Consider the following 13,679-nt stretch of genomic DNA (forward strand, 5'->3'; position numbering starts at 1 on the left):
ACCAGCTATGATGCTGTTCAGCAGACCGCAACAGTTTACACTGGGCTTGCTACACCTGTCTGAAAATCTCCAACATTTACTGTCCATGCTGAAGGACCTCAGCTTCACTAGGAAACAGCCTGTTCATCATCTTCTTGCATACAGCCTCTGTGCTGGTCTTCCTTTTAGCCTGTTGTCATTGTGCCACATCAGCATCCTGCCTCAGGATAGACACGATTTGTCCTCTTCTTTCTGAAGTCAGTCACCATTCTTGTATGTGGAGACACATCACCGTGGAGCTCCTGCACTGCACACCACAGGTTGGACAGAGCTCTGCCCACTCTCACATTCTCACATTGTCTGTTAGGTAGTCAGTAATCCATGAGACGTTGGTTGCTGACATTTCCTGTAGCTTATTCTTCAACAGCAGCAGCTGGATCACATTAAATCCATTTGAGAAATGACAGAATGTGATCCTCCATCATGCAGTTACTCGTTTGTTTCTAACATGTATTCCTATCATGTACTTTATTTGTATAGCACATTTAAAACCAGAGGTCCAGTAAAAGCAGTAGCAAAATACAAATGCAAATATGGTAGCAGGTGGAAAGCATTGATTAACGAAGCATACAAGATAAGCAGATATCAAAATAAAACTTCAAAAGTAAAATCAATACAAAACAGAAGAAAATGGGTTGCATGAGAGTACACTTACAAGAAGCGTACTCTAGATAGCTGCGAAGGCTAAACCAAATAGATACGTTTTCAATTGAGATTTAAAAGTCTGGATCGAGTCAGACGTGCGAATAGCTTGTGGGAGATTGTTCCAGAGGTTAGGTGCAACTGAGCCGAAAGCACGGTCACCTCTGGTATTCAGCCGTGACCTAGATTGCACCAAGAGCAACTGGCCTGATGATCTCAGTGCTCTACTAGGAATATACAGGCTGAGAAGATCAGTAAGATAGCTAGGTGTGATATTATCTATGATTTTAAAAGTAAACAATAAGATTTTAAAATATTTAATGGGAGCCAGTGTAGGTCAGAGAGAATTGGGGTAATAGACTCAAACCTACCAGTACCAGTTAAGAGGCGTGCCGCAGCGTTTTGAGTGAGTTGCAGTCTATGAAGAAGGGCAGATTGGAGAGCAGTGTATCTAGATGCGACAAAGGCATGGATATGTTTTTAAGCATCCTCACGTGGTAAGTATGGCTTGGCCTTAGAGATTAGACGTAGTTGGTAAAAACTAGATTTAACTACAGTGGACACATGTTTGTCAAGCTGAAAGCACGACGGCTTCTCCGTGACGGAGACCCTGACCCCATGTTTGGGCATTTGTCCTGCTGTAAAATGAATTTGGGAGAAAGTCTTTTCTAATCACTCAGAGGAGTTCCCGGCATTGGTGTTACTTTGGGTGTGTTCATATTTGTTGTTGTTGGTCTCACTAAGCTCCCTTTTTCCGTCTTCTCTTTTTCCTTATCACCCAGCCAATCACAGCAGCTCGCTGCCCCTCCCTGAGCATGGTTGCAGTCCTGTTTTTTCTACTGCAAAGGGAGTTTTTCCTGCCCAGGTTTTCCATCTGCTGCTCACAATAGATCATCTGATTGATGGGATTTCTCTCTAATATTCCTGGGTGTTTACTGGCAACATAAAGCGCCTTGAGATGGCTGCTGTGAACTGGTGCTGTATCAGTATAGTTGAAATTTGTGTGGGGGTGGCTGAGGCAGTAGATACTCAACTTTTTAGGGGACCAATATTAGTGGTGGTATACAGGCGAAAGCAGGAAGCCAGTGGTCAGGTGGATATGCCATATAGGAAAGTTTCTTTTCCACTGACATTCCTGATCCACGTCCAATTCCACTGAAAATGGTTTTAGTGCCAAAAAGAAACAAGATAAAAGCCAATGTTACATGATGTTTTATGGAAGATCTTTCACCTCCAGACTGCACAAAGCTAGGATAAAGGTGGAATTTACTGATTTAATGTCTGCTACTCTTGATGTAACCTAGAACTGACCGTGAACACTACAGCTTCTCTGCACCAGTCAAACAGGGAGTATTACTGCAAACTTTATCAAAGTACTGCAAGCTGACCAGTGTAGTGTGCACTAACCTGCGGAGAGCCTCTAAGGAAGAGGCCATCCATCCACCCTTCAGACAAAGCTCATTTCTGCCGCTTGTATCCACGATCCTGTTCTTTCGGTCACTACCCAAAGCTTGTTACGATAGGTGAGGGTAGGGACGTAGATCGACCAGTAAATCGGGAGCTTCGCTTTTACACTCAGCTCTCTCTTCACCACGATGGACCGGTACAGAGTCCGCATCACTGCAGCTGCAGCACCAATCCACCTCTCAATCTCCTGCTTCTCTCAGTTGTCAACAAGACTCTGAGATACTCCACTCCACCCTTTTCCAGCTGAGGACCATCGCCTCAGACTTGGAGGTGCTGATTCCCAATACACCCCTTCACACTCGACTGCGAACCGCTCCAGTGTAAGCTGGAGGCCACCACCTGATGATGTCAACAGAGCCACATCTCAGAGACGAGAGTCTGAGACCACCCAATTGGAAGCCTTCTGCCACTTGGCTACTCCTAGAAATCCTGAAGAACACCCACCAGGAACAAGTCTGACTTATTACCAGCTATGTTGACCAAGCTCTTGCAATGGTTGTATAAGGATCCAATGGCTGGTAGGAACAGTCCAGACACCTCATTCTCCTGAAGCACTTCCCACAGAATACTCCAAACGGAACAGTCGATTGTCTTCTCCACCTCGACAAAACACATGTAGACTGGTTGGGCAAACTCCCACGCACCCTCAAGTATCTTCAAGATAAAGAGCTGCTCCAGTGTTCCATGAGCTGGATGAAAACCACATTGTTCCTCCTGTATCTGAGGTTCGACTAACAGACGGACTCTCATTTCCAGCACCCAGACATGGACTTTTCCAGGGAGGCTAAAGATTGTGATTCACATTGTGGCCGGGCAGGGGAGGTGGACGCATCTGAGCCTTGGCTCACAGCTGCAGCTGCTGCGCCACTGCCACTTGCCACACGAGTGGCCCCCGGACCAGCTCCGGGACCGCCGCTGGACACGCGAGCGGCCACCTGAACTGACACCTCCCTGTCGCTGGGCCAGGGGCCAGGGATGCTAACAGTGCTAACGGTGCCAACGGTGCGGTCCATCTGACAATATCCTCAGTTGAAGTCAGGAGCACTCCACCAACACTATACACAGTGCAGGTAGAGCACTGCCTTTCCCTCCTCAGTATACTAAACTAATACTAACCAAACCCAAAAACAGTACTGCTGCCGGCCTGTACTCAATAAACAAAGCAGGGAGGAGGATAGAAGGACTGAGATACCAGTTGCCGACCACCATGCTCAGCCTTCTCTGGGCTTATTTCTTCTCTTTCAGCTTTGTGTGCAATAAGCATCAATAGGATTATCTTTGAGGTTGAAATCAGTTTGAATGCACATAGTGACAGGAAGTAACTCCTCTGAAATGCATTGTTTTGAAAATGTGAGATATTAGTGTTTAAATGTGGAGAGTTAAAGAGCTAAAGTTCAAACATTACTTTTGCTTATCCATTGATGAGACGTATACCTCTTACTGCCTCTTGGAAATGAGTAACATCATCACACTTTAACATCTGTGGCCTTTGGCCTCCAGACTGACGCTCCATCAGCTGAAAGTTCTGTTTCTTTCTGTTAATTTTAAGATTACAGAGCGTAGCAGATAATAATGGTGATGAACTGGTGTGAATAATTACCTAGACAGTTAAAATAAAATAAACATTTGAATGTTGGAGTGCGTCTAAATATTTACTTTCACTATAACACAATAGAATATTTTAGAAGTATAAATTGTTTGAAGGTAAAATGTAGCCATCTATTATTTGTAATATTTCAGTAACTGTCGGTTTGGTTTCTGACCCTCTGCCTTGTCACTGCCTCTCCTCCTCAGACAAAAATCAACTTCAGGCTGATGATGTCATTATTCAATAACCATCAGCATTAACACTGAAATGATGAGTAAAAACACATGATAAGGAAACACTTTTCTGGTGTCATGTAAAGAAAAAAACTTAAAAAAACAAAACAAAACTAAATCACAGCTGGACATAAATTAGAAACAGTTTAAAAACGTCTACTTTTCACAACATCAGCTTTTTAATGTCCAGTTTTCCGATATTCTCATTTTGATGTGATCCCTCAGAGCTTCAAACCAGTTAAATAATCAGCAGATGAATCCATTATAAAAATATATATTTTGGTTAACCTGCATCAAATATAAAAGCCTGCTTTCACAGTTTTGAATGAGTAATGATAAAATAAGGATATAATAGAGACTTAGAGTCACAGGGTTTTTTTCTGCATTAAGTAAAACTGTAATTCATTTACAATACTAATATTATTATTTATAATAATTGTCCTTAAAGTAACATTTTGAATGCAGGACTTGTATTAGAGCATAGTTTCAGCGCTGTCAGGCTAGAGTATTCACACGTCTTCTAGTTTGTGTCTGTGGTTTGTGATGGTTTTATACAACTTAAGTACATTTGTGGCTTTGAAGAATTGAAACAACACCGTCTTTTTGTGACTGTTGTGCTCAGGGTGTGAGAAAGTATGGGGCTTTTTCTTTCTTTGGCACACAACCTGTAAAAAGCCAGTAAGTCATGAAATATCTGAGGCTTTAACATCATCGCTGTGAAAAAGAGATTTTGTGCATCTTCCTGTATAATTTCAGAGGATCCCAATCATGCTGACAATTACCCGTATCAGTTGGAAAGTTCCTGTTATCACTGTAATTGGCCCAAATTTCCTAAACATGAATACTGGGATCAGTAAACAGATAACAGTTTAAGAAATGCTGTCCAGGCCAGGCTCTTGCTAATGGCACCATGACAGTGTTTATGCTGTAGGCTTACATAACGACTCTAATTTAGCATCATTTCGTGTCTGTCAACACAGAGGCCCAAGTGGGATTTATTCATCATGTTCCTGTAACTTCAATATAAAAAATGACCCTTGTGTTCGCACATTAACTGTTACACAGCGTCGAGGTTAAAGATGTTTTAACTAATATAGACTGAAGAGAAAGATGGAAGCAGTGAGTGAATGCTAAATACTTGGAGCAGCCGGACAGAAAGAAGATATTTGACCATTACACACTTTATTTATGAATTAAAAGGCTGAATTTTGCATTTTTTCTGCGTGCGTTTCATTTATGTACAGAACCTGTAAAGACAAGAAAGCACTGGGGAGGAAGAACCCCCTTTCAATAAAAGGAAGACCTTTGGCAGAACCAGGCTCAAGGGCAGCCGTTAATGCATTTCCACATGAAATGACTTCAGAAACCCGTGACTTAATACTGATGAAGGTTTCTCTCTACATGCTGTCAGTGATGACAGAAAGCTTGTCAAATTGTGCGTTTTTATGTCGTTAGAGAATGACACATTGTCACATTCTGCGAGGAGAAGGATCCAAATGCAAACCACAGGAGAGGATTTAAATAAGGGTGAGCCGTTTATTCACGCCCGTGCAAAAATCCACAACAGCATCCAAAATCTGGTATACACGGGGGAACACAGAGGGTGGGGAGGGTCATGTGACCCAGCTGTAGACTGGCCCACTCCATGATGTGCCGGCCAGTCACAGGAGCATGCTCAGTGAGATTACCTAAATGTACCACTGAAGCACACAACTCCTCCAGGGTGCAGTAGTTACACCCTTTTGCACATCCTTTAACAAATAACAAAGTTTTACAGTTTAGAGTAAAATGTCATTCATATATATACATATATTAGAGGTATGGCTTATATTTGTAATTTTGTAAATTATTGTATTACCGTATTTTTCGGATTATAAGGGGCACGGTCGATTTTTGAGAAAATTAAAGGATTTTAAGTGTGCCTTATAGTGCGAAAAATACAGTATTTAATTGAGTTCAGTTGGCTCTTATTGTCCTGGAGCGACTGTGACCACATTATTTCCTCAGGGTTTATAAAGTATTCTGATTCTGATGACAGCAAGACACGAGGAAAATAAATCAAAGGTGAGAGAAGTGCAGGAAACACAGTCACAGACTGAACAAGAATCTGGGGACACGTGTCATAAATACAAACACTAACCACACCTAAAATACAACAAGGTCTAAGGACATGAAAATCACTCAGAGACCGCGACTCCCCCCAAAACCAAGAGCTATACTAAAACAATGTTTTATGATGTTTTTATCACAACGTGCTGATGTCAGCGTGCTATGGGAACATGTTATGTGTTGTACCGCTCTTTCCAAACCCTTTCACATGATGTATCACTGATACGGTTTTTTAATGAAAAAAATGAACATTAAACCCGCGTACTCATATCCCACGAGGTCTAGAACATTAGTGTGAAGTTCCATAAAGAAATCATGGGTAATACAACGTTTTTATTGAGTTTTAGTCTCAGATTTGATGTGAGGCCTGATTTTGATCAAAATTACATCAGCTGGAGCTGTTATTGATATCTACCAGCACACAACATTGGAAAATTATATCTTGAAAACTGCTAGACTGCTAACAAACACACAAACAGACAAATGGAGCTGATTACACGCTCCGTCCCTTCAGGGGAGAACAAAAGGAAGAACAAAGCAACCTAACAGAGAACACCTGGTAATAAACAAGACTCCAATATAAAACCCTGACACTGTTAGGATTTAACTATACAAAGAAAATCACCTTTCCTATAACAGGTTGGACCCCCTTTTGCCTTCAGAGCTGCCTCAAATCTTTGCAGCATAGATTCATCAGGGTGCTGCAGCTATGGCTCAGCTGTAGATGTGTTGGGTGCACATCCATGATGTGAATGTCCTGTTCCTCCACATCTCAGAGGTGTTCTGTTGGATCTAGGGACTGTTGGTGATTTTGATTAAACACATTGTTATGTTCAAGAAACTATATTCAGAGGATTTGAGCTCATGGTTTGTTATCCTGCTCGATGAGCCAAGACTGGTCAATTGTGGTCATGAAAGGATGCACAGGTGATGTTTTTGATCTTCTATTGTTCAAGTTAAGTGAGGCTGTGAGCCTCAGTTTCCTGCTCTTACAGACGTGGTGCTTGGTGTGGTTTTCTGCTGCTCTAGGCCACTTTAAGGTTTGATCAGGTCTTCTGATGACCTGGTTTGTAAATGGTTGTGTGGGGAAAGTTCCAATAGATCAGCAGTTTCTTTAATACTAAGACCAGCCCGTCTAACAGCATCACCATGCTATTCTTTCTCATTCTGATGCTCGCTTTGAATTTCACCAGGTTGTCTCCATCATGTTCACGTGCCTAAATACATTGGATTGCTATTATATGATTTGCTTATTAGATGTTTGTGTTATGGATAGGTGTACCTAATGTAATGACCAGTGAGTGTATGTAAAGAAATGTAACCAAATAACAGTACAGCAGCAAATAAACTTTGTTTTAAATAAATACTACATTTCATCACGTGATGAAGGTGAAAGCAGTATATGGTTGGAACTGTGGGATGTTTCTGATTTCTGAACAAGAAAAACTAGTGTTGTTCTATGAGCAGACGACTTGTTCAGCTTGTGGTGGATTAAAAAGATGAAGCATTCAAAGGCAAGAACTAAAGGTACCTCAGATACTTCCTTAAGTATAGCAGTTAAATAAGTGCACATTAGGGCAATTTCTGAGATACAAGCATAGTGCACATTCAGAACTACATTTCCCGTGATCCACTTCGAGGGGACGACCGTAAACAGAAGAAAGCGGAAACAAAAGAGGTTTTTATAAAAACACAAACACATCCCGGCTGTCGAAGTACTCAGGGAACAAACTACAGCCATTGACTTGGCCAGCAATAATCCTACAAACACGAGTGAGGAGTGAGCACAGGAGCGGACTGCGTCAGTTAGCATGGCACTGAAAAGAATACAGAAGGTAAGTTTAACAAGCTAGCTTTGGTTGCCAGCTAAAGATAGCTGGCACAGCAGAGGCTAACGATTGGATTTGTTTTTCGCTAAAGGTGTATTCATACAGATCTTAACACTCCCCTCGCTTTGAAACAACTTCGCTCAAACTTCGTCACATTCTTGATAATAACGGGGCCGCTGACATCTCTTCTAACGGACGCAGCAGGCTGACAAATTCAAAGTTTCATGCTAGCTCGCTAACAAATGACCAAAGAGCGTAGTTAGCTCATTAACTACCCTCTTTGTGCCCTCCATGTTAGCCTGTCTGTGTGTCAGAAGCTGTGCTGTCCAGCTTGTAGTGAGGGCTGGGACTGCAGCCCTGCTGTGGTGGGTAAGCACTGCAGTGACCAGGGAAGTTTACACGGAGTTCATTTCTTTCGGTTCTCTGTACTGTGGACAAGTTCACTTCCTTTGTGGACTGTTGAAGGCGCACGGAGAGGACTACCAGTTATTATGGAAAAGTGAAATAACACGTTAGAGGACAAAGTGGGTTAGACGAGCTTCTCGAAGACTTGACAGGAGTTATAATAACTACATAAGAGTGATGGTTTATTCGGTGGTCCGCACTGTAGAAACAAAGTCACACACACCCACTGATGCTTGTATTAACGGCCTAGTGGGGGCTGGAGCGATACCTGGGTGGTATTTGCCAATAATGAAGAAAAATATTTCTGGATTTCCAGCTGGTTCACATTAAAACTGCCGCGTCACATGATGTTCAGTCAAACCTCTCACAGACTGTTTTGCGTTATGTTGACCAGGAGCTGCAGGACCTGCAGAGAGACCCTCCAGCACAGTGCTCGGCTGGACCAGTGGGAGATGACAGTGAGTTCACATCCTACATGTCGGCCTTGAGCCTCTTCATAGTTCCTAAATGTGTCATTCTATGTTTTATCTTAACAATCTAAAGCAAAACATAAATAGTTTTCAAGAGGATTTATTTATTTATTTGGTAAGGTCAGTTATTAAAAAAAGAACGGTTGGAAGAACGAGTCAAGTAGATATCAGAAGAAACTGTTTCGTTTGACTAAAGAAGGGTCCAAAATGATTTACCAGGAAGTTCTGCAGAGAGGTCAGACTAGCTTCTAGAAATCCGGACCTCTGCCGAAGGCTGGAACTCCATCCTGATCGCCTGAAAGTGACAGTATGCGTGTGCCCTATGCTGTTTCACAGTGACAACACCCCAGGACTGGACTGTGTGCCAGGGCCAATTTAAAACTGAATGGACAGCCAGGGGTTTTCCAAAGGGTTAACTATGAGCTGTTCCATATGTTATCTTTTAACTGGGAAATGGGAGCGACGGCTGTTAGTCACCCTGTAATCAGCCAGTTAGAGTGAGGCTGATGACAAAGCACAGCTGTCTGTCTTTTGTGGACACAGTACACAGTGTGCACTGTGCTCTGTACACACAGCATGTGCAATGTGATGGATGATGGCCTCTGAACATTGTGCTGGTTGAATGTACAGCTTACGTTCTTATATGTGCCTCTGTTTTCTTTCTTGCTCCTAGTGTTTCACTGGCAGGCAACAATAATGGGCCCGGTGAGTGTCATGCTAAGCCATTTGCTTCTTCTCCTCTCATAATGTTTTCTGCACTAAAATGCATCAGAAATAATGAGAAATACTTTATTTATACCATATTTGGGACATTTCTTTGTTACAGCAGTTGAAATTATTTTCATATAGAAAAATAAACAAACGTAGTTGTACCAACCAGTTTGTTCATCTGGGCTGAAGGTGACAGGAGTGAGCCGACTGATTCCACCTGAATCTTTTCACTGTTGTGTTGACAGAAGTGTTTTTTTGTCAGGGTGACAGTCCGTACCAGGGAGGAGTTTTCTTTCTCACAATTCACTTTCCTACTGACTACCCATTCAAGCCACCAAAGGTAAGAGCCCCAAGCTTTTCTCCTGTCATGCTGCTAGATCTCCTGTCTCACAGAGCTGACAACTTTCATCACTGCAACTGTGCCACATTTCATATATACACAGCAACACATCCACACGTCTGCCCTCTTAACCAGTTATTCATTTTAAGGTCATACGGGGCAGGAAAGGAAGTGAGATGGTGTGAGGGGCAGAGTACACCCTGGACGGGTCACTGGTCTGTCACACAGCTAATTTAGGATCATCAGTTAGTACAGGGTGAATGTGCAAACACACACAGGAAGAACCACAAACACAGTGTGTTTGGTGGGTAGATTGTATAACCTACCTTACATATTGTACATATGGATCAATAAACTGTTTACTGTTGTCCTGAGACATTTGTATCCTACTAGGAGTGGTCTCTCCTGGGCACGTGTACCAGGCTCACTGGCTGATTTGATAAGTAAATAAGGGAGTGTGTTTTGGAAAAATGCTGCTCACTCCTCCAGCAGAGTTGAGGCTGAGAGAATCGGTGGCCCATGGTGGCTGGACACCTGAATAAAGCTCTTTAAGCAGGTTTTCCTCACATGAACTAATCCTGGTGCCAAATTAAAAGAAAAGTGTGAGAAATAAAAAGACTAAACTTCAAAAGGTTTAACAAAAGTTTGACATTAACAGGATCCCAGGCTCGGTCCTGGTCTTTAACTGCTTCTGCTTGTTTGTGTATCTGTGTGCATGTACGTTTGTCGTCAGTAAATCAACAGCTGCTGTGTTGAGTTTGTCACTTAATTGTCCTTACTTACTGTTGAGCCTCTGAAAGTCGAGCCTGTGATTCTCAAACAGATAATGTAACATTTTTGTTCAGCCCACTGAATCAAAGCTGAAAATCTGCACTGCAAATTTAATTTAAATTCCACGATGGTGGTGCCCAGACTCCACACAGGAAGCCATGTTGTGTGTCACCGTCATGATGTCATGGTGGGTAGTGGATGTTACAGGCTTGGGTTACTTTGGAAACGGTATCCTGCTCTTTCATTGGTAGTTGCTTCAGTCGCCTTGACGATGAGGAAGGTGTCACTCAGGACCTGCTCACTTCAGTTATTCCACTCAATGACTCTTATTAACGTCATTCATTTTTTTAAAATCCAGGTAGCATTTACAACAAAGATTTATCACCCAAATATAAACAGCAATGGCAGCATCTGCTTGGACATCCTGCGGTCACAGTGGTCTCCAGCACTAACGGTGTCTAAAGGTAATCATGTGTGTGTCGTCTGTATTTTAAAAAGTGACATAATGGATCGTGTGATTAGTGCTGGGGAACCTCCCTTTGCTCCCACACAGCGTCACGTCTGCCCCATGTTGACTGACGTGTATCGTTTCTACACACTCGACACTGAACTCATTATTAATGAAACTGTCCTCAGTTCACTGATGGGATCCTTTCACCTGTTTGTTGCAGTTTTATTGTCCATATGTTCATTGCTGTGTGATCCAAACCCAGATGACCCCTTGGTGCCTGACATAGCACACATCTACAAGAACGACAAAGACAAGTGAGTACACACGCACACGCGCACACACACACACACACACGCACACACACACACACGATAACGCCTTTAGTAAAGCGAGTGTCTGATGTTGTCATCCACTTGTGTCTTTTTTCTCTTCTCAGATACAACAAACTAGCAAAAGAATGGACCCAGAAGTACGCAATGTAAAGAAGATGAGCACAAAGCAAAAACGACAGGCTGACATTTAGTTTCTGTCTTTTCCCATCTTTTATTTTTTTTTTTTAAGTCAACACGCACTGAAATTATAGTACGAGCTCATCAAATAATCCTACTTAACTTCCACCAAACTGAACTGTTGTCATCGTTATTAATCCGAGGCCGATAACATCTACATTACTTTTGGGGGGTTATCTTTTTTTCCTGAAAAGAAGCAGAAGGTCTAACTCGGAGCAGGCCACAGTCTGCCTGTGCTCACTCAGTGGATACTTTGGCATTTTTAACGTTTGGCATGTTATTGTTGCACCACGGACGGTTCATTAGTGACATTTATGTTTATTACAGATTGTTTTCTTTCATTTTTAAGTACAAGTATAAAATGAGAGGACAGAAATGCCACCAGATGCCAAACGGGAACAAGCCCACGTCAGCAGTGCTATGAACGGAGATCCAGAAGGGCCACAGCGGGACGTCTTAGGTCGACTCCTGTGTTACTTTACCCAACAATACTTTTGTGTTCCTTACATTATTACTGTAACTGTTGCTGCATTGATCCAGTCCAGTTGGACACAGCCAATTAAGGCTAATACTTCATTGGCTGCAGAGAGGAGAGATGATGTGAGACACTGTGTGATGAGGGACAGCGTGGAGCTGCTGGCTGCGAGCACAGCTGGATGTAGCTGCTGAGGCTGTGCCTGATGTGTGGTTATTGTTGGCTGCTTCTTTGTCTGAGCTGATGGTGCTGTGGATCTCTCCAGTTTACTACTGAAAACATTCAGTTAGCTGTTCTGACAGTAAGCAGCAGCATGCTGTTGGACACTGACCTGTTAGCATGTGAGCACCGATAGCAGAGCAGTCACGTCATGTCTCCTTCCTGTATAACTGTCCCTTACAGCCTCTGTATACGAACCCCTCGTACAGATCACACAGAATGTAATGCACATTGTGAGACAATGCAGAAGTATTGCAAAGAAATGCAAATCCCTTTTCTGTAATACAGGAAAAAGTCCTGGAAAACTTTGGAGCACGAGCCTCATGCAGCTCCGTCATCCAACTTTCTGCTTCGCGCTGCATGCATCAGCAGCCAGGAAGAAACACCGAAGGCTGAATGTGAAATATGTATGGCCCTCCAACAGACAACAGTACTGACTGATACTAATAATATTCTCCTTGCATCATCACTTCATCGATGTGCTGGCTTACGGAGGAGTCTTGATGTCGGTGTAGTAGACCAAGTTGAATGAAATGAAACAATGTACCGTGGCAGTGGTCCTGAAAATGGGAGCGATTTCTTATGTGTTGCTGTGTTCTTCTTCTATTGTTGTTATTATTATTATTATTGTTATTATTATTGACAACACCTATATTGTATTCAGTCTGTTTGGAATGATTTTTTTCTATTTGAATTCAGATTGGAGTCATCACAGTGTAAAGCTCTCATTAAAATGATGTGCTCTTGTCCCCTGATCGTAGCTGTGACGTTGGATTTCCACAGGTACAACAATCAGGCCTTCAGCCCAGTGAGAAGCTTTTTTACACTGTCCTCATTAAGCTGCACTCCATCATAACAAAGGCTAAAGACCCTGCTTTTTGTTCCTGTGTAAAGTTTTCTACCTGTGTCTGAGGCCCATGTGGCACATTTTGTACTGGATTAAAGAATAGTACCGTTACTATCATGACATGATTGTGTAACTCGGTGCTTTATGTTGACACGAGCAAGACACTTTGCATGTGGTGCTCTTATTGCACTTTTGACTGCCTTGTGTGCTAGCTACTTTTACATGAAACTAGAGAATATGGAAGCACAGCCAAACATACTGTGCAAAGGTGCAAAGCCAACATCCATCTCTTTATATGTTGCTAGGACAATGGGAAACGTTGGACGAAACTGCACTTTTTTTCCCTCCAACTTTATTTCAACAGAAACTTTTAGCAACAAGCATAACACATGACGTTGCACAATTGTACTGCAAAATTATAATACGGAGGAAGAGTATGTATAATTAAACAAATAGGATGGAAATACAGATTAAAAGGGGAAAAACAGTGGGACTGAATAATTAAAGACATTAAAATATTACAAATATGAATGGTTTGTAAAGCTTTCTTGTGAGAGAAACAGAGTTGTGTTTC

General features: G+C 42.3%; 1 protein-coding gene across 1 annotated transcript; it reads left to right on the forward strand.

Annotated features, from left to right (window-relative positions):
• Positions 1-7,691: 7,691 nt before the first annotated feature.
• ube2d1b (ubiquitin-conjugating enzyme E2D 1b) lies at positions 7,692-13,225 on the forward strand. The gene is made up of 7 exons (XM_031739496.2): positions 7,692-7,913; positions 8,707-8,770; positions 9,456-9,487; positions 9,756-9,833; positions 10,963-11,068; positions 11,276-11,369; positions 11,492-13,225. Exons 1-7 carry the CDS (start codon positions 7,890-7,892, stop codon positions 11,535-11,537), a joined length of 444 nt encoding a protein of 147 aa, XP_031595356.1. The 5' UTR covers positions 7,692-7,889; the 3' UTR covers positions 11,538-13,225.
• The last annotated feature ends 454 nt before the right edge of the window (positions 13,226-13,679 follow it).

Source organism: Oreochromis aureus, linkage group 8 (genome assembly GCF_013358895.1).
Source record: "Oreochromis aureus strain Israel breed Guangdong linkage group 8, ZZ_aureus, whole genome shotgun sequence".
In the NCBI taxonomy this organism is placed as follows: domain Eukaryota; kingdom Metazoa; phylum Chordata; class Actinopteri; order Cichliformes; family Cichlidae; genus Oreochromis; species Oreochromis aureus.